Source organism: Kogia breviceps, chromosome 1, assembly GCF_026419965.1.
Source record: "Kogia breviceps isolate mKogBre1 chromosome 1, mKogBre1 haplotype 1, whole genome shotgun sequence".
NCBI lineage: Eukaryota > Metazoa > Chordata > Mammalia > Artiodactyla > Physeteridae > Kogia > Kogia breviceps.
This window is the reverse complement of record NC_081310.1, coordinates 162,087,084-162,105,626: the sequence shown is the minus strand read 5'-3', so window position 1 is coordinate 162,105,626 and position 18,543 is coordinate 162,087,084. Positions and strand designations below refer to the sequence as shown.

Sequence of the window (18,543 nt, the reverse complement as noted above, 5' to 3'; positions counted from 1 at the left end):
AAGTGTATGTTGAATGCATGAATAAATGAATGAATGTTCTCCTTGGGAAACCTGAGGGGACGTAATAATTCCGGACATAAGGGCACTAGGGAGGGGTGTGGGTGGGGAATGTACCACTGGGCTATGTCATCGTGGGCAAGATTTTTAACTTTGTTGAACCTGAGCCTCCCCACCTTTAAAAGAGGAGTGACAACCCGGTCTTGAGGAACTGCCATGCAGGATAAACACAGTCTTGTCTGCCAGGCCAGTGCACAGCAGGCAAGCCTGTCAGCGATGCAGAACATCAGCACCAGAAGGGATCACGGAGACGAACTTGCGCTAACCCCTCCACTCACGCGGGACGTGGCTGAGGCCTGGACAGAGGAGGTCAAGTACAGACACGATCCCCTGCGGCCTCCGCTCTGAGCCCTTCCGGGGCACGTGGCCAGCCTGCCTCCTGTTGCCGTCCAGGCTGCAGGTGCATGTGCTATAATAGCCTTCTTTCTTTGGGGCACCATCTCCTCCCTGAGGATCAGGGTTGGCAGGGAAGCCTTTGAAAGCTTGTAGTTGACCTTCACTGCTTCCTGGCTGCTTCCAACCTGACTCATCTGCACTTTGTCTTGTGTCGGCCTTTCCACGGGGAATGAGATGAGAAAGGTCTTACCTCTGCTGACTCCACCTGCATTTCCCGACCCACTCCAGGCTGTCCCACAAATCAGTCTTTGCTCATCTCCTCCCAGATTACCGATTCCCCTGGTCTCATGTCTCATCCTTCACCTGCCTAAACCCCACCCATTCTTCCAGATGCAACCTGCTTGGAGTCGGGAGACCCCATTCCGCCTATACCCTCAGTGCTTCCACACTCGCCTGGGTTTCTCCTCTATCAAAGCCCTGACCACAGTCTCATAGAACCGTGACCACGCTGTCTCACCTACAGACCCGAACACGGGGTTCCCTCCCCAACCCAGGGCCAGGGGGAAGCCGACACTCGCAGTGACGTTGCTGGAAGCTCAAACGAATGAGGAAGACACCCTGTGCAGAGGACTGTTTCCAAGTTCAGAGGTTCGAATCTGGCTCTAACCCTAGTTGCTGTGCCACCTCGATTGGGAACCTCTCTGGGTCTCAGTCTTACTGTCTGAAAGCAGGATGTCAAATCCAATCATCTAAGAAGATTCTTCCAGCTCTAGGTCTCTAGTTCTCTGAAAGGTAATAGGGTGGGTAAAGAGAGAAAGGAGAGAGAAGCGGGCAGGGGAGTGGGTGTGATGGCCCTGAGAGGCCCCGGCATGAGCTGGAGCGAGGGCAGGAAGAGAAAGGTACAGATGCAGGAAGGTTTTCAGAGGCGCCCACAGAATCCCAATCATTCTCATTTCCTGAGGGTAAGAGCACTGAACGGCCCCTGAGGTTGATTAAAAGGCTTTCATTAGACTCCAGATATTAATCACCTGCAGCTGCCAGGAATGTCTCCCTCTGCAAGGGAGCATTTGAGATTATTGCTTAATTAACAAGGTTTATAACAGCGCTAATGGGTCCTATTAAAAAAAGTTATAAAAATTAACCAGAACTCAACGCTGTGGCTCATTTGAAAACTCAGACACTCTGCAAAAGGTCATTTGACCTTAATAAGGTTTAACTGTCATTCTGGAGCTTGTCATTAAAGCGAGACTCTCCTCCAGCCCTCCTGCTTTCATCTTTCTAAAGCAGTGTCAGCATTCACCACATCCCTCTGCTACACGGTAAGGAGTGACTTTAAAACCACAGAGAGGAGAAAATCCTCACCAACCCTGTGAGCACCGAGGCTTTTGTCATTCTGATATGGCAAATGCGAGTAAATGTGGTAAAATCATACCAAATAAATACAAACAATCTCAATCCAGCAGACAGCTTGCACGGGAAGAACCAGTCAAACGCAATCTGGAAGAGCTCAAATAATTAGCCTAAAAATGGGGAGTGTATGGTGCGATGGGAGACAGGCTTCAAACCTGCCTGGCTGTAGTAAAGAAAAAACAAATCAACACTGTAGTTTGGTAAGACAAGAAAGCCCTGGAGACAATGGGAAGCCTGCAAGCCCAGTTCAGCTCAGCTCTGATCTAACCTGCTGAATGACCTTGGCCAAGTCGATTTCCTTCTCACTCACCGGCATGGCAAGTAGTTATGGGCTCTAAAGGGTTGCTTGACTCGGCACCTGGGAGGCAAAGATACAGAAAGAAGAGAACAGAGGTAGGCACGGGGTGCTCTGGGACATACAACAGAAGGATCCCCCCACCCTGAGAGGTCAGGGAAGGCTTCCTGAAGGACGGTTCCCCTAAGCACACCTGGGTGGTGAGTAGCAGCTAGCCAGGCAAAGCAGCACGCCTGTCGGGTGGGCGGTCTGATCTATGTTCCAGGTGCCAGGAATAGCATTTACAAATTCCCTAATGCGAGAGGGGACAAGGCTTGTCGGAATACGGCAGTTCCTTATGGTAAGAACTTAGTGAACAAGGGGAATATTGCTGAAAAATAAGCTGGAGCTAGAGCCAGGGGCCAGATTATGAAGGTGCTTTTACAACACGTTCAGAAGCTTACCCTTTAATAATGGGCACCAGGGACTGGCTGTGACGGGGTGGTGGTAACAGGATCATACTGGGTTTCTGACAGATCACTCTGGTTACAGATGGAGAGAGGAGTCTGGCAGCTGCTGGAGTAAGGCAGGGGAGAAGTGATGTGGCCTGGGCTACGTGAGGTGCGACGGGTATGGAGAGGACGGTTTACAAGGTATTGGGGGCAGAACAGATGGAGAGCAGGCACGTGGAAGAGTCAGGAATGAGGCCTCTCTGGGTCCCTGGCAGGTGGTGTCATGTATCAAGACAGGGGACCCAGAGGGGCAGAAGGCTTTGGGGAGAAGGAAAAGGAGAGCAGTGAGTGGTGCACATGTGCCAGTGTCACGTGGACATCCAGGAGGAGATGGCCAGCGGGGGCGCCTGATGTATGGATCAGGAACGTGGAAGGGGGAACTGAGGTCAAATGAAGATTTGGGAATCAGTCACTGATTCAAGAGATATTTATTGAACCCTGACTATATGCTGGCCGTGAGCAAGATGCCCATAAAGCTGACGTTCTAATGGAGGTGGGGAAAAAGACAATCATCAAGCTAATAAACAAGTAAATAAGAAATGCTCTGCAGGGACCTTAGGGAGGGTGATGTGATAGAGAGCGACGGAAAGGCTACTTCATCAGCCCGCGCAGCCGGGGGAGGCCTCTCTGAACGACAAGGAGGCAGGGTGTGCAGACCAGAGGAAGGGCACTGCTGGCAGTGGGGACAGGAAGGGGCCAGGAGAGGGCCTCAGCGGTTAGAGCGCAGTGGCAACGGGAAGTGTGGTGTGAGATGAGGCCGGGGGAGTCACCAGAGGCCAGGTCACCAGGCGGCAGCCAAGATGAGGAGTGTGGATTTCAACCCGGGGCCGTGAGCATGCCGAGGGCAACGGGGACAGTGGGGAGTGAGCGCAGCTTTGTAGAGTGAGAGAGAAGCGGGCTGGAGACAGAGGAGAGGGCAGCAGGGTGGGGGGAGCCCACCAGGGGGCTGAGAAGCCACCGGCAGGAGGGTTTCTCGGTAGAGGAGGGGGGAATCAGGTCAAATGGCTGGGGAAGAGGTAGAGCCATGCCCTGGATGAGCAAGAAGAGGAGCCACGGGGAAGCCTGGCAAGGACAGAGTAAGTAGAGGGCTGGGAGCCGATGCCAGATGGCAGGGGCGTTCCCGGTGCACATGGGCAGTGAATGCAGACAACTCTTTCAGGAAACCTGGATGTGAAAAGGAACAGAGAGCCATGGCAGCAGCTGGGTGATGGAAGTGACGTCTAGGGAGTGTTTTGTTTGCTTCCGTAAGAAATGAGTGATCAAAGTATATTTAAAGGGTGCTGGGAAGGGCCCAGTTGAGGGGGAGGAACAAGGTACTTAGGAAGAAGGCAGGTGGGCTGTGATCCAGTTGGAGAGAACGGCCAGTGCCAAATAAGAGAAGGAAAGAAACATGAGGCAGAAGAACTGGGGGGTCCAGGGAAGTTTGTAGATATGGTGGTTCGAAGCTGTGGGGTTTCTTCTCCCTTTCTCTGTGAAGGAAGAGACATGGTCATCTTTTGAAAAAGAGAGAGGTGTGGACTATCATGTTCAGGAAGAGTAGAGAGGGTTTAAAAAGGGCTTAGAAAATGGTGGAGTGGATCAGGGAGGGAAACTTGGAGGGCCTGGCCTACGGGCCTGAAGACAGTGAGCCTGTAATAGCCCCAAGCCACACAGCTGAGGTATTTTCTTCTAGATTGTTCCTTAGTATTGGGGACCAGATTAGCTGCAAATGACATCATCTGAATGGGGTCCAAAGAACATACAAATGTCTACAGGTCCACTGGGCAGCCAGGACAAGGACTGTGAATCCTGCCTTTACACATGGACACACCAAGCATCTACCTGGTACGGGTACTGCGCTGGGCCTGGGGAAACAAAAATAAACATAATAGAACCAGGGTGAGCTCAATGTTAAAGCAAAGCAGAGTTGGGCCTCAACCCCAGGCTTTCGATACCTCGTTCCAATTTCTACTCTCCGTCACCCTGCACTGGGAGCAGACAGGAGGGGGCCTGAAAGCTGCAAAGCACTGAACACTCGTGAGCTTCAATGATGTGACCATCGCGAGGTGATGTCGGCTCCATGGGGGCAGCTCACTTGTCAACAAAGAATGGAGACTTCTTCTCACACCTCAAACGTAACTATTCCAAGCTACAATCCAAGCAGCCCTCTTAAACTGTCTTAAGAGGTGAGCGTTCAGCTGAAGACACTGCGACATGGAAGGAAAGTAGTTCACAAGAAACAGTGTGAGGAGTCAGTCAGGGGACCAGCTTGCAGGTCTCCGTGCGGCACTTGTTCAGCCCTCGGTGACTGAGCTCCCACTGTGTGCCAGGACCTGTGCGAGAGGCAAGGAGGACGTGCAGGTGAGTCCGACACAGTCAGACCAGTGTCTGAGGCAGACGCACAGCAGATGATTTTATACCACGGTGTGACAACGGTAGGGCAGCCGGTCACTGGAAGGCACCTGGGACCTGCTGAGTCACAGCCCAACAAGTGTTAACAGCATTAGAGGTCAGCCACCTCTCAGGTAGGCAGGGCTGTGTCCCCAGGAAGGACGCTTTCTCAGGGCGACCTCCCAAATTAGGCTCCACCTTTTCAGACAGTGGGCAGACTAAAGGTTACCTCCGCTTGTCTAAAAATAAGTGTCTGCCTAAATCAGGTAATCGCGAATCGGCCAGCAACGGGAGCAGCTGTGCTACGGAACAAGCCCCAGGCCAGAGTCAGTGGGGGTGGGTTTAAAATCCAGGCTCTGAAACCCTGCAGCTGTGACTTCTAGCTGGTCACCTAATCTCTCTGTGTCCTTACACCTCGACCTCCAAAATACACCCTAAATCTGGCCATTTTTCTCTGTTTCCACTGCTCTAACTGTAGTCCATGGCACCATCATCCCTCCCCGAGACCACTGCATCAGCCTCCTAACTGACCTCCCATTTGGTCACTCCCACTGAAGACCTCCATTACCTTTCTCCTGCAAGTAGGGTAAATCCAAGCCGATTACCGCGGCCTTCACGGCCCTAAAAGACCGTCTCCTCTCGCCCACCGGCCTGATCTCAGTATCCCCTCACTCATGACTCTGCAGCGCCCCGGGGCTGCTTCACCCCTTGAGCATGCAGGCCTTTGAACCCGCTCTTTATTCTGCCTTCTTCACCACCCCTCAGACCTGCACAGGGCTGACCTCTACATCCAGTTCCCAGCTTGAATGCACCGCTTCAGGCAGGTCTTCTCCACCCACCCCAGCCAACACAGCTACTGTATGGCCTTTCATCAGTACCTGAAATTATCTGATTTGTTCACGGACATACTTGCTGTCTGCCCCAGAACCTGGCACATGGCCTGTTCAAAATGTACATGCTGGCTGAGTCTTACTTTCTTCATCAAAACATGGCAGTTGGACACTTAAGAGACTAGTGGTTAGGAGCACAGCTTCTGAAGCCAGCCCTCCTGGCTCGGACTCCTGGCTCTACCCCTAAAGCTGTGCGATCTGGGCAAGTTACTTCACATCTCTGTGTCCAGTTTCTGCAACTAAAACAGGGATAATATTGGCAGCCAACAGAAGGAGTGTTATGTGTTATGAAGATTAAATGAGTTAATATATGTAAAAGAATTTTTAACACAGAATCATAAAAAAAAAAAAAAAACAGAACCTGAGACGTAGTAATCGCTCAGAATAATTAGCAGTTACTATATCCTCTCTGCTCCCATGTACTTTCCTGCCTGTCTCCATACTTTGTATTATCTGTACCGTAACCAGCTGTTCTCATGTTCATCTTCCCCATGTGACTGTGAGAACCTTGCAGATGGAGACCGTGTCTTATCCCCCTTTGTGTCCTCCATACCCAGTAGAGAGCCTGGCAAAGAATACGGGCTTTGTGAATGGATGGAGACTGGGTGGGAGAGATAGAGGAAAAAAGAAGGAAGAGGGGAGGAGGAAGAAAGGAAGGCAGGAGGGAAGGAAAATCAGAGTCCAGGCCAGTGCCCTATCTTTACAAATGACTCCCTGTCTCTCTGCCTGCCCTCCAACCCCTCCCAAACCCCAGAAAAGAAGCTGAATCCAGTGACCCTCAGCTGGTCTTCACCTCACTAAGTGCTCCAGGCATGATGCTAGGACCCCCCAGACCTGGTCCCCTAGCCTCCACCTTCAGGCTCTCTACACAGCAGCACTCCTTTCCCAACCCGACGCCTTTGTTCCAGATGCTTCTGCCTCTGGAGCACATCTCTTTACACATCTGCGTCTCCACGTCTGATGGATCCTTCAAGGCCCAATCCAGTGACACCCCCTCCCTCCCCAGGAACCCTTTCCCTGAGTTTCTGGCTAGGGGTTTCCTCCCCTCCTGAGAAGCCCCCTCTGTCCCTCTTGCATGCTAGCTCCCTGAACTGTACTTGTGTCCACCGCTCATTGTAAATGTGAGCTCTTCTGGGACCAGGCCCACATCTGCTCCTGTGTCCCCGTGCCCAGCCCGGGGCCTGGCACGGAGAAGCTTCAGTCGGTGTCTGTTGAACTGAAATGTGCCCGACGCATTCCTGGCGGAGTAAAGGGCGCGCTGCCTCAGCCACTGCATTTCCAGTGCGGGACCCACCTCTGACGATGCTTAGTTTGTGAGGCGAGAGGGGCGGCTTAGGGACTGCATCTTTCTTTTTTTTTGTGGCAACTCCTGTGACGCTTCTGTTCTTCAGAACATCTGTGCCCCAGATCATGACTGCCAAGTTCTTTGTGTACTTGGAATCGCCTTGGGTCACCTGCAGCTGGTGCCATTTCTCCTCATCAACCCAAATCCCGCTTCCCAGGTGGACCTGAAAGGGGCAAGAACACAAGCAGGCACCTGTTCAGTCGGGCAGGATGGTAGCTGGAAACTTTTCTCGTCCTTACAAGACACTGCTGCACAACTGCAAGGGATTTGTTCCATAAATACTAATTAACTTTCTTTGAGGGAAATGATCATTTACCGAGTACCTGTAACGTGCCAGGCCTCATTCTACTGCTTTTATATCCACTGTCTCAAAATCTTCACAGCAACCCTGGAAGGAAGGTGTTGGGACACTATTTTCATTTCAGGTGGCAAAACCAGGTTGAGAGAAAGGTACGGCTGCTTGCTGAAAGCCACTCAACTCTGAACTTGCAGAGTGGATTTATTTCATCTGGGTGGGGCCTCGCTGTCAGGATGGTTTAAAGCTTCCTAGGTAATTCCTAGGTGTGACAACCACAGCGGGTGGAGGGAGGAGGGAAACGTCCAGGCTCTGCCACTAACGGAGTGTGTCTGTGCAAGTCCTTTCTGTCTCTGGCTTCAGTTTCCCATGAACTGAACTGGGAGAGTTGGATCTCAGCTAAATTCCTTCTGGCTGAGAACGCCTATGATTTTAACAAATTAAGCACGACCACTGTGTCTCTGGTCTGATCTGACGGCACACAGAACAAAACACAATCTTATGCTCTTTATAAGGGAAGCACTCAGAAAGTTTCAGTGCAGAGTCATTCAATGCAAAACTCCCAGAATGATCTAGCAATGAGGTTTGAGATTTTTTTTTTTTTTTTTCCTTTCTGGCTCTTTTAACAACTTGAAGACCATTTGCTAACATTAATCATTAAAAAAATTAAATTTTGACTTTGACATTGCTATTTATGTTGTGTTTCTGCTGAGTCTACGGAGGGTGGAAATGGCCTCTGTGGGGATGAGGAGAGGAAGCCACTGATGAGTTAAACTTTCTGAGGGGAATGGGAAGTCCCTGCCAAGGTCCCTGTCTTCAGAAAGACTGTAGGTCACCGACCTCACATAGTCGGGCGGCACCTCAGGAGAGTCTGGTCTGAGAGATGGCATATGCACACCCAGACTGATGGCAGACCAGCAGGACCCATAGTTCAGAGGTGTTTGGAGATCTTTCTACCGAAGGTTGGCTTGGAAAGCAAGGTGGGCACGCACAGATGGGCAGAGAGGTCAGCCAGCGACACTAACACAGCCCCCACCCACGAATGCCAGCAGGTGACCAATCTACCTGCCATATCTAACTCCACTTCCTTTAGCTCACAAGATCATTCAGACCTCTGCAGGCACGATATCAGATAACCAGATCCACCTGGGCTTCCTGTGCTGCAAACTTTGGTGCTATAAACCTGTTCATACGACTCAGGCAGATAAGTAACCCTGGAGCGAGATGTGCTGCCTGGGGCTGGCTGGGCAACACAGACCCAAGGTCAAGTCTGGCCTTTTCTCTGCAGTCTGAACCGCAGGTGGGCAGTCTGTGTGCCAGATCAGGCATACTGGGCACAAGTTCCCTGCTGGTCCCTGCTGGACCCCAAGTCACCTCCCTGGATGACTCTCTGAGGCTACCCACGCAAGCTTCCTGAGAGAGAGCTAAACAAGGGATGTGAGTTACGTTAAATGCAGAATCAGAAAGGCTTGGAGATGGAGGACAACTTCAGTTTTCCAAAGATCTCTGCTCTTTTCTAACCTGAGCCTTGCTTTCCTACAACCTTTTAATTTACTGTTCTTAAAAGAGAGATGGCAGTTATCGTAGCCAATGTTCTAAAAGAGAGAGGGGACACTAATATTTTTTGAGTACCTATAGTGAACTGGGTATTGTCCTCTCAATTTAGTTAATCCTCATAATGACCTTAAGAGATGGAAATCGGTAGAAATAATTATTCCTAATTTACAGACAGGAACAGAGATTCAGAAGGGCTCATTAGTTTTCCTAAGGCATACTGTCAGTACATTCTGGAATCAAATCCTTTGACCCTACAGCCCATGCTCTCCCGGCCTTCCTGCTGCCACCAGTGTCACGGTGGTGCTAATGGGGGTGGAAACAAAGCAGATCAGTATTCAGATGGCTTTCCTCTTGAGTCTTCCTCTGTACCTGCCCGGCCACTGCCCTGGCCAGCACCCACTGCAGTTCACACTGCAGTCAGGGAAACCTGGAGAAAAGCCACGGGCTGGCCTTCCTGCCTCCAGTCCCTGCCCGCTCCAACCCACGCTGTAAACACTGCCAGATTAATTCCCTAAAACACAGCTTTCCTTCTTTGACTAGATGACTTCCGCAGTCTTTCAACTCTGTGTTTTTATGTTAACCCTCTGGAATCTTGAATGGCTTCCTGCTTCCCGTCACCTCAAATCCAACCTCCTCAGGCGGCGTTAAAGGTCCTCTAGCATCCTGTTTCCACTCAAACCTGCTAATCGTACTATGTCCATCACTCAATGATGTCCCCAAACTCACTCATTTCTTCCTACTTCCAGTGTGTGGTAGGTAACAGAAAGAGGATGGGCTCTGGGGTCTCCAGCCCTGTGTGAATCCTGGCCCTTCCACCTACTAGCTGGGTGTCTTAGGCTAGTCACTTTACCTCTCTGAACCTTACTTTTCTCAGCTGTACCAGAGGCAGATCACCACCTAATTCACAGAGCTGTTCTGAGGATTCAGTGAGATAACACGAGTCAAACGTCAGGAGGACAGCACACAACCAGAAACTGTTACTTCCTTTGCCTTCTTTCCCCCATCCACATCTCTGCTCATGCTTCTCCCCGACCCAGGGATGAATGCCTTCCCTATGCCTTCTTAAGCCTGCTAATCTTTCAAGCCCCAGTCCCCAATGCAGGGGGAGACTACTTCACTTCTCCAGGGCTAAACTCTATCCCTTCTGAATTTCTAGCCTACTGAGAGGCTTCACTACCTGATTCAGCCCCACATCTCTGTGGGGAGAGGTCGAGGCTTTGCCTCCTTTGCCTCCTACAAAGTGATCAGGACTAGTCTGAACACAAGGCAGTAAGAAACAGATGCTCATATTTAATATGTCTTAGTGTCACTGGCTTTCAGTTCTGATGAGCTGCTGTTCCTTGGAGAAGAAAATATTTTCTGACATGCATTCGAATACAAGGCCAATTTTACAGCACAGAAAGAAGTGGCCCTGGGTAAGACCAATCACAGGTATATGCTGGGGCATTTGGGACAAGGGCTCCTGAGGTCAACAAAGCTCAGGGTCAACTGGAGCAATGCCCCATTTTCAGGGATGCAGAGTAGACTGGAAAGAGCACTGACCTGGAAGCCAGGTGATCCGGCTTCTAGTTCCTGCCTGCCTGCCTCTGATCTGTTGTATAACTATAGACGAGCCCCTTCTCTGGATGTATTTCCCCATCTATCCCATGTATAAATTAGACTATTGAAACTTTAATGGTCTTTGCAGCTTTATGATTCAACGAGCTTTTGAAATAAAATATCTTAAGACAAAGAAAACCAATGCACTTTAGCAAAATCAGAAAGTAGCTTTCATGGTAAGCCCTATTCACATAAAGCCCCATTTGGCCAAAATGTTAGCCTTATGCTTTCAAAGGAGGTTATTAAAAGTATGGCATCTGGTAGGATGGGACTTGATCAAAAAAATGTCTTTGTGAAATGTTTTGTAGGACAAAACCAGTTTCCTGCTAGGAAATGGATCCCATTCCCATGCTCTAGGCAAGATAGAGATTAAGGCAGAAAGAAGGAAGGGTCAGAAATGACTGCAGAGCCAAGAACAATGAGGGCTGCTTCTGGGATGTGGGGACTGCTGTTCAAGGAAGCTGCCATCCATTTCCAGTAAGTCTGCTTCCTTCCTCTCCCTTAATATATTTCTCTGGATTGCACATTAGCTGCAAACAGAAGCCAGGTTAGTTTTATAGCAAAGTGTTGGCAATAATAGATGAAAAAAGAAATTTGGTCCTTTAAAGATTTGTTGTGCAACTCGAGAGTGAAAAAGTTAAATGACCTTTGAGAGACCCATTTTCCTAGAGGAAAAATTATCCTTTGCAGAAGAGATCCTCATAATGCTCAGAAACTGTCCGTCGGTCTTCAAAGCAAGAGAGAAACAGATGTCCCTTAGAAGCTACTTTAAGAAAAAGTCTGTAGTCATTCCACAACGTGATCATGACTAAAAAGACGTCAACAAAGACAGAAGAGTCTTTCTCTTCAGTTGGGAAAGGTTCACCAAACTTAGACACACAGTTTGAGTCCCTGTTAATGACTATGGAGAGCATCAGTCTGATCCCACCTGGCACAGAGACGCCGAGGCCCAGAGAAGGGAAACCCCACTCAGAGTCACACCGGTAGGACAAAGATGGAGCTACGCTTAAACTCAGGCTCCAGGCACCTACTTCCACTCTGTCATGCCACCTCTCAGCTGCAAAGCAGACTCTTGAATCTTGCTGGCTGCAGCAAGGCAAGGCAGAATGGGCCTGTGGTTTGGCCCTCTGGAGGGGAGGAAGGGCTCCATGGAGATGAGGGCAGCATATCCAAGAGAGCCCGAAAGACTAACAAGTTTCATTTCCTTAGCTTTGGCTATTTGCTTTGGCTCAGTCTGGCTGCAGGGATATATCTGGACAAACCCAAATAAAACAACCTTTTCTTTCTCATCAACCCCCCGGGGAACAATACTGGCTAAACAGAGACCTTTTGAAGCAGATGGCAAGAAAAACAGACTGACACAGATGAGTCTCTGGGGAGAAGGAGAGGTGATGTCTGTAATGTATGCCATGGTAGCAGAGAATATTACAGTAAAACTGCATCTGACCAGTGCCTAGACAAAGGGATCCAATATATTTCCTCCAAGACAAACTCATTTGGATGTTGGAAGAATATTAGAAGTCTTCTCCCTGCCCTGCTACTATATCATCATGTGACTTTAAGGCTTCCAAAGGCTATTCCATTACTTTTCACCCCTGTACTGATATAACTACTAATATTGCTTAAGTTTTCTTTCATAACATTTTTTCAAGAGTCTTATAAAAAAAAATCTGAGGAGTTATATGTGGTCCTAGGACTATGGGCTAACCATGCTGAATGTACAGCTTGAAAGCAGCTTAGGGGTAAGGGGCATGTCCCATTCACCTCTGTATCCCTGGCATTTATTTTATTTTATTTATTTATTTTTTAAAGACTTTTTTTTTTTTTTTTTTTTTTTTTTGATGTGGACCATTTTCAAAGTCTTTACTGAATTTGTTACAATACTGCTTCTGTTTTACGTTTTGGTTCTTTGGCCACGAGGCATGTGGGCTCTCAGCTCCCCAACCAGGGATTGAACCCGCACCCACTGGAAGGCGAAGTCTTAACCACTGGACCGCCAGGGAAGTCCCATGTATCCCTGCCATTTAGGGCGGGGCTTAGAACACATAGGTACTTTGTAAACGGTGAATGGATAAATACTGAGTCGTATCTATATCTGTAAATCAGATATTTCTAGATCACCTTATACATTTTATGCATCTGGTTTCATTGAATTATCATTTTTAAAATACATTCTCACTAATAAGCTATTTTTAAATGTCAGTTTAGTTTTACAGTTGCTTTGGCCCAATATTTACCAAAAAAAGAAAAAAAGGAAAAGGAAGAGAAAAAGAAAAAGTCCTAGTAAAGCTCCACTAGTTATAACACATGGATTCTGGAAGCAGTCACTCAGGGCTAGGCCAGGAGGCCAACTGGTCAAGCTGTGTCTCGGGAAGCTCCCACCATACTCTCCATCTTCACACTGACTAACCACCACTTGCAGGGAACGGATAGTGAGCTTGAAACACTACCTTGCCATTGTCTAGGATATACTTGTCCATGACAGGTGCAGGAGCGGGGTAATAGGACGACGTATTTGCTTCCTCACTGAAAGTGCTCCGTAACTCCGGCTCGGGCTCGAGACATTCTGACTTTACTTTTTCCAAGTCAATGGCGGGACCTAGGCAGTTAAGAAAAGAGATCTGTCTAGAACTCCAAGGAAAAGAAAAGGCAAATATTTTAACTAGGCATCTATCAGCACATAGTGGCACACAAAAAATATGTTGGCTTATTTTTGTCCATTGGACTACACTTAAACCCAAGCTTGAAAATAACATGAGGTATGAATGTCACAGGGGAAAAGGTGGAAAACTGGAAGACAAGAATGGACGAGAAGCTAATTAAGCATGAATGAGAAGCAGTCTTCTAGGGTGTCACTGTCTGAATGAAAACACAGGGGACTCGACTTCCTGCAGAGGAAAGAGGTCCTGTTAAGACTGGGGTGGAGACCGGGCGGCAATGACTCCAGTATGCAAATTGTGTATTTGCCAAAACCCCATCTCTGCAGCCTACGTGAAGTAGGCCACAGCAGAAGATAGGAAAGCAGGGGGAGAAATGCAAAGGCCTCCCCCTCCCAAGACCTAGTATCTAGGCAGGAGCACTTCAACCAAGAAATTAAAATACAATACAGATTAAGCCCCTGATTGCCTGAACCAGCAGCTACCCTGATTTTTATTTTAATGCAATGAACACAAATTATGCACGGTTTAAACTGTGAAAGGCAGCTAGATAAATGGTGGTGGTTTCTAAGGGGGATATTTTCTTCTCCATTAGCTTTTAAAAATGATGGACTATTTTTCAAATCGCCTATTGTGTCTTGATTACCAAAGGCCAGAGAAACAGGATGAAAATGAGTAAATAAGGCCAAATGACTAGATTAGCTTTTGCAGGAGAGCAACTCCAAAGGCCAACGGAGAGTTTAGCATCCTGGAAATTCTCCCTATGCAAATACTTCAGGGTTTAATGGGAGCAGAAGTTCAGCTACTGCCAAAGGCTGTCCCCAGGGCTGTGCATATAACTTAAGTAACCGGTGGGTTTCAGGGTCCAACCTTCCCTTATCCCTACCATGTGGGCCACCTGGGACAGAGCTCTTTGTGTACTAAAGCCCTCACCAACAATCTGGCTGCAATTCTATGTTCAACTGCCACGCCCTTGCTTTGGCTGGTGGTCGGGAAGGTATTGGTGATTTTGTTATAAAAATTCCCCATGACAGGGCTTCCCAGAACAAGAATATCACTCCTGAGTTGCTGGCCGCTGCCATCTGCAAGACAGATCTCTGCAGTCTCCAATATTTAAGTCTGAACACACAAAGCTGAATGCAGCATGGCTGGAGAGCAGCACAGCGTTGACAAAAAAGGAGGGCTCATCTTGGGAGACCATCTCCCAATTCTGCGTGACCTACTCAAGAGCTGGGCCTAAGGCTTATTCTTCTTTGTCCCCAGCACCTAGAATGAGGAGGTGCTCTCTGAATGTTTGTTAAATGAATAAAAGAATGACAAGAATGAATGAATAATTCCAAAGTTTCAGAAGCAGATGCCAAACTTCATCTTCTCTCTGTGTGAGATCTCGGTTGCATTTCTGAGATATAAGCAAACTCAAGTGGAGCATCTGATCTTTTCTTAGATCAGGGAAGAAGTAATTACTTCAGCTTCCCCAAAAGGGCCTGGCCAAGCTGGCATCTGAGGTCTCTTCCTGCTCTGACATTCAGCAACACGAAAAAGGAAAGGGCTGAGAGGGGGCGGTCCATGCAGCCACTGGAGCACAGGTAATCTTTGACAAGACAGCCTCCCTCCTCTGGAGCCTCCTTTTCCTTCTATGAGAGGAAGGTATTGGAGAAGAGATCGAATTCAACTCAGCTCTGACTTTGTCTAGTTCTCTCCCATCCATCTCCACAATGGCTGCTAAAGAGATCTACCCATGACCAGGTCCTTCCTGGCTTAGGCTCCCATTGCCCTCAAAATTAAGTTGCACACCATAGATAGCCTCCTGAAGGCTCAGAATAACCATCCTCCTCTCTACCTCCGGCGCTCAATTCCTGCTCTCCCCGGACACTGCGCACGTCCCCCAGATGCTGTGTTGTCCCCAAGCCTCTGAGCCTTTGCACGTGCTATTGTTTTGGCCTTGAACGCCACCTCATCTGCCTGCCAAGCCCCTGGTCAGACTGCAGAACAGAGCTTAGATGTCCCCTTCGTGAGGCCTTGCTCTGTTCACTACCAAGTAGGGGGTCTCTAAACTGTAAACACTTCCAGCAAGTTGTACTTGCAATCATCGACCAATCTGTCGTCCACATCAAACTGTTAAGCTCTTCAAGGGCGAAGTTTTACTCTCTTTGCAATCCTGGCACCTAGGGCTATGCCTGGCATGTTGCAGGCTCTCTCGGTAAATTCTTCATAACATGAGAGGGGAGAGAAAGTTGTGGGCAAGAAAGAGACTTCAGTGGGCTGGAGCAGAGATTCTGAAAGAAAGTCCTGCTGCTGAGTGGAGGTGCTTGGGGGCAGTGGTTGGGGTGGGTGGGAGGGAAGCTGAAATCTGTTTGCAGCCGTGAAAGTAGAAGCTGGGGCTGTAAAATAGAAATTGGAAACATCTAGCCAAGGGAACGGACAGTTCGGATGGCTACAGGGGGACACGTGAGGGACACCAGAAGGAGAAAGGGCTGAGAGCAAAAGGTCACCTCTCTGGCTCCACTCTCCGCTGGTCCCCTCTTCCTAGACTCCGTTCCAAAGTGGCCCAACTAGGTCCTTTGGATGCTCCCCTCCCCCGATGATAATGAGATGCACTCATTTGTTTCTCTGCCTGCCCCTCACTAGACCACCGTGAGGCCTGAGGGCAGGCAGAGACTGCCTCCTTTTATGTCAGACACCATGGCACCACACAATGCCTGGTTCCAATTCAATCCTCAACGGGCAATTTTACACATCAGTAATTACTTAACCCTTCTGACTCTGCTGCCTCACCCGAAAGGAGGGATGACAACAGCCACGTGGCCAGACTGAAGATTAAACGAGTTACACATGCAATGATTAATCCAGACTCTGGCACGAAGCAGGTGCTCAGTAAACAGCGGCTCTCCCCCACTGCCCCTCCCCCACACGAGGGTCATACTGGGTGCTCGGTTAGTCACTGCTAGTCCCTGGGAGCCAGGGCGCTACTGGTCTTCTTTTGCCCCAAGTGCCTAGCACAGGCCCAGCCCAGAGCAGGTGCCTGCGCTCCACAGCACACCCACGCTATGCTCCCCTGTGCTGGTCTCCTCAGGGACCAATTGAGTTTTGTCAAATACTGAGGCTATCGTACTGTGATCTTCTGGCTCTCAAGGAACACTATTTCCTAACGTACCCGATCAGCACTGTTTAAAATACCTGGTGGCTGCCAGGGATTTTTTTTTTTAACAACTTTATTGGAGGATAATTGCTTTTCAAGGGTGTGTTAGTATCTGCTGTATAACAAAGTGAATCAGCTATACGTATACATACACCCCCATATCCCCTCCCTCTCGCGTCTCCCTCCCCCCCTCCCTATCCCACTCCTCTGCACCACTCTCCTCGACTGCCTCCTCTGGCGTTGTATACAGAAGGTACCTGGTGACTCAGCAAGGAGGAGAGACCAACCAAAGGCTCATCTTGCAAGGGGTGTGTCAGGAGACCTGGGTGTGGATCCAAGTTATGTGACCTGAGACACGCCACCTCACCTCTCTGAGCCTCAGCTTTCCTACCTGCAAAATGGGGACTTGCCAATAGCCACCTGGTAATGGCTCTGGAGAGACTCGCACTGAGGCAGGCATAGAACAGAGGCTCTGACACAGGCTCAGAAAATGGCAGATGCATGAAGGAACGAATCAAACAGTAAAGCAGAGTGTTCAGTATTAAAGAATCAGAGAGCAAAGGAATAAAAGGCATGTGGTTTCTTTGGGGAGAGGAGGGAGGGCCTCTAGTGCTTTTAATTTAAAAAGGAGAAAAAAACACTTCATTGCAAATTTTAGTAGGCTCCACTATGATGTTGGCAATTTACATCTCATTACAACAAATGCTTCAGATTGCTGTTTTGCTTTTAAAAATTTCTGAGGCATTGTTCTCTTCAAACATACGTGACCAAATTAGCCACAATAATAAGCACTTGCCTAAGAGACGGCATTGCACGATCTGGTGCAGATATTTTAAGTAACAAAGGAACTTTTTTCACTTGTGGGAAGAGTAGGAATCAAAAAAAAAAAAAAAAAAAAAAAAAGCCTTTTGATCCAGTTCAGGTTTATTCTGGAGAAAATATACCTTCCATGGAGAGAAACCTCTCGGCTGGGTAAAGAAAGCTTTTGAAAGAGTATAAAAGATAGTGCTTGTCTTTTCATTCAGTCATTCATGAGCCCATTCATCACGCGATTCCTGAGTGCAGACCAAGATGGAGCCCTGGAAGAGGCACTGGGGACCCAGAGACAAATACAGCACGTCCCAATTCTGGACGAGTTGAGAATGTAACACGCAAAACTCTTATTACACAGCACACAAATAGCTGTGAGTTGATGGACAAATACTGGGTTTATTGCTAGAAAACCTGGTTCTATTATTTCCTTTACTTTTTTAAGCCCCAGAGGCCTCTCCCATGAAATGGGAATCGTGGCACACAGTAAGGGGCTTGGTAAACGTTTGCTGGCACAACAAAAAAATGAAATTATACCATTCTTTGTTCTTGTCTACCTTCAACTGGACTAACGCTATTCTTCCTGAAAACCTGTCTAAAAAGTTAATGCTTATTTTACTTCCAGAAGGCTTAAAAATCACCTCCATCTTCAAAATATATGTTTGGACACTAAATATCATTTCTGATTTTGGCTGAAACAAAAAAGGCTAATAATATTAGATTTTTTCTGAAAAAGTCTTAAAGCCTTCCATTCATTTCTGCAAGTAAATAGGAAGTTTCTCTGCTATAGGTATAATTCTAGTTTCTTCCTAAATGCAAAATGAATCAAGTCAAAATACTCAAAGCACACCCCTACTGTAGCACAGAGGTACACTGGGTTTGGCAAAACAAAAAAGATGATTACACTTGTTGAAAAGGACCTGAGCATGGGAACAGCTAGTAGCAATGAAGGAGGTAGTACACAAAGGCCTTGGAAAGAGACAGCGGCAGGTGGATCCCACTCTGTGGGCCCCAGCATCCCCTCTCAAAAGGCATCGGCCACTCTCATCTGCTGCCATAGCTACGCATCTGTTTCTTAGCCCCGTTGTGCTTCCAGTGAGGGCTGGGACGAATGTGGCCTCATTCCTTCAGTGAGACTCTACTAGGCACCTACTAAGTGCCAGCCCTGGGTTAGGTGGCTTTGAGTGACGTGCAGTCCAGCAGCGGAAAGAGACAGGCAACAGATCATTACCATCCCGACAAGGGTAAGGATAAAGACTTGGGAACAGAAGCAAAGGACAGGGTGCTACACC

At 48.4% G+C, this 18,543-nt stretch overlaps 2 protein-coding genes across 9 annotated transcripts in view; both read right to left on the bottom strand.

The window, feature by feature from the left end:
* AGBL4 (AGBL carboxypeptidase 4) overlaps positions 1-18,543 on the bottom strand; it is a 1,382,976-nt gene that overhangs the window by 225,769 nt on the left and 1,138,664 nt on the right. The gene's annotated exons all lie outside the window — the stretch shown is intronic.
* BEND5 (BEN domain containing 5) overlaps positions 1-18,543 on the bottom strand; it is a 47,706-nt gene that overhangs the window by 2,309 nt on the left and 26,854 nt on the right. For all 4 annotated transcript variants that reach the window (XM_067008263.1, XM_059064215.2, XM_067008252.1 and 1 more), the window contains 2 exons: positions 13,096-13,244; positions 7,144-7,357 (listed from right to left, as the gene is read on the bottom strand). In XM_067008263.1, the coding sequence (XP_066864364.1) occupies positions 7,144-7,357; positions 13,096-13,244 (363 nt within the window). The remainder of the gene's footprint in view (positions 1-7,143; positions 7,358-13,095; positions 13,245-18,543) is intronic.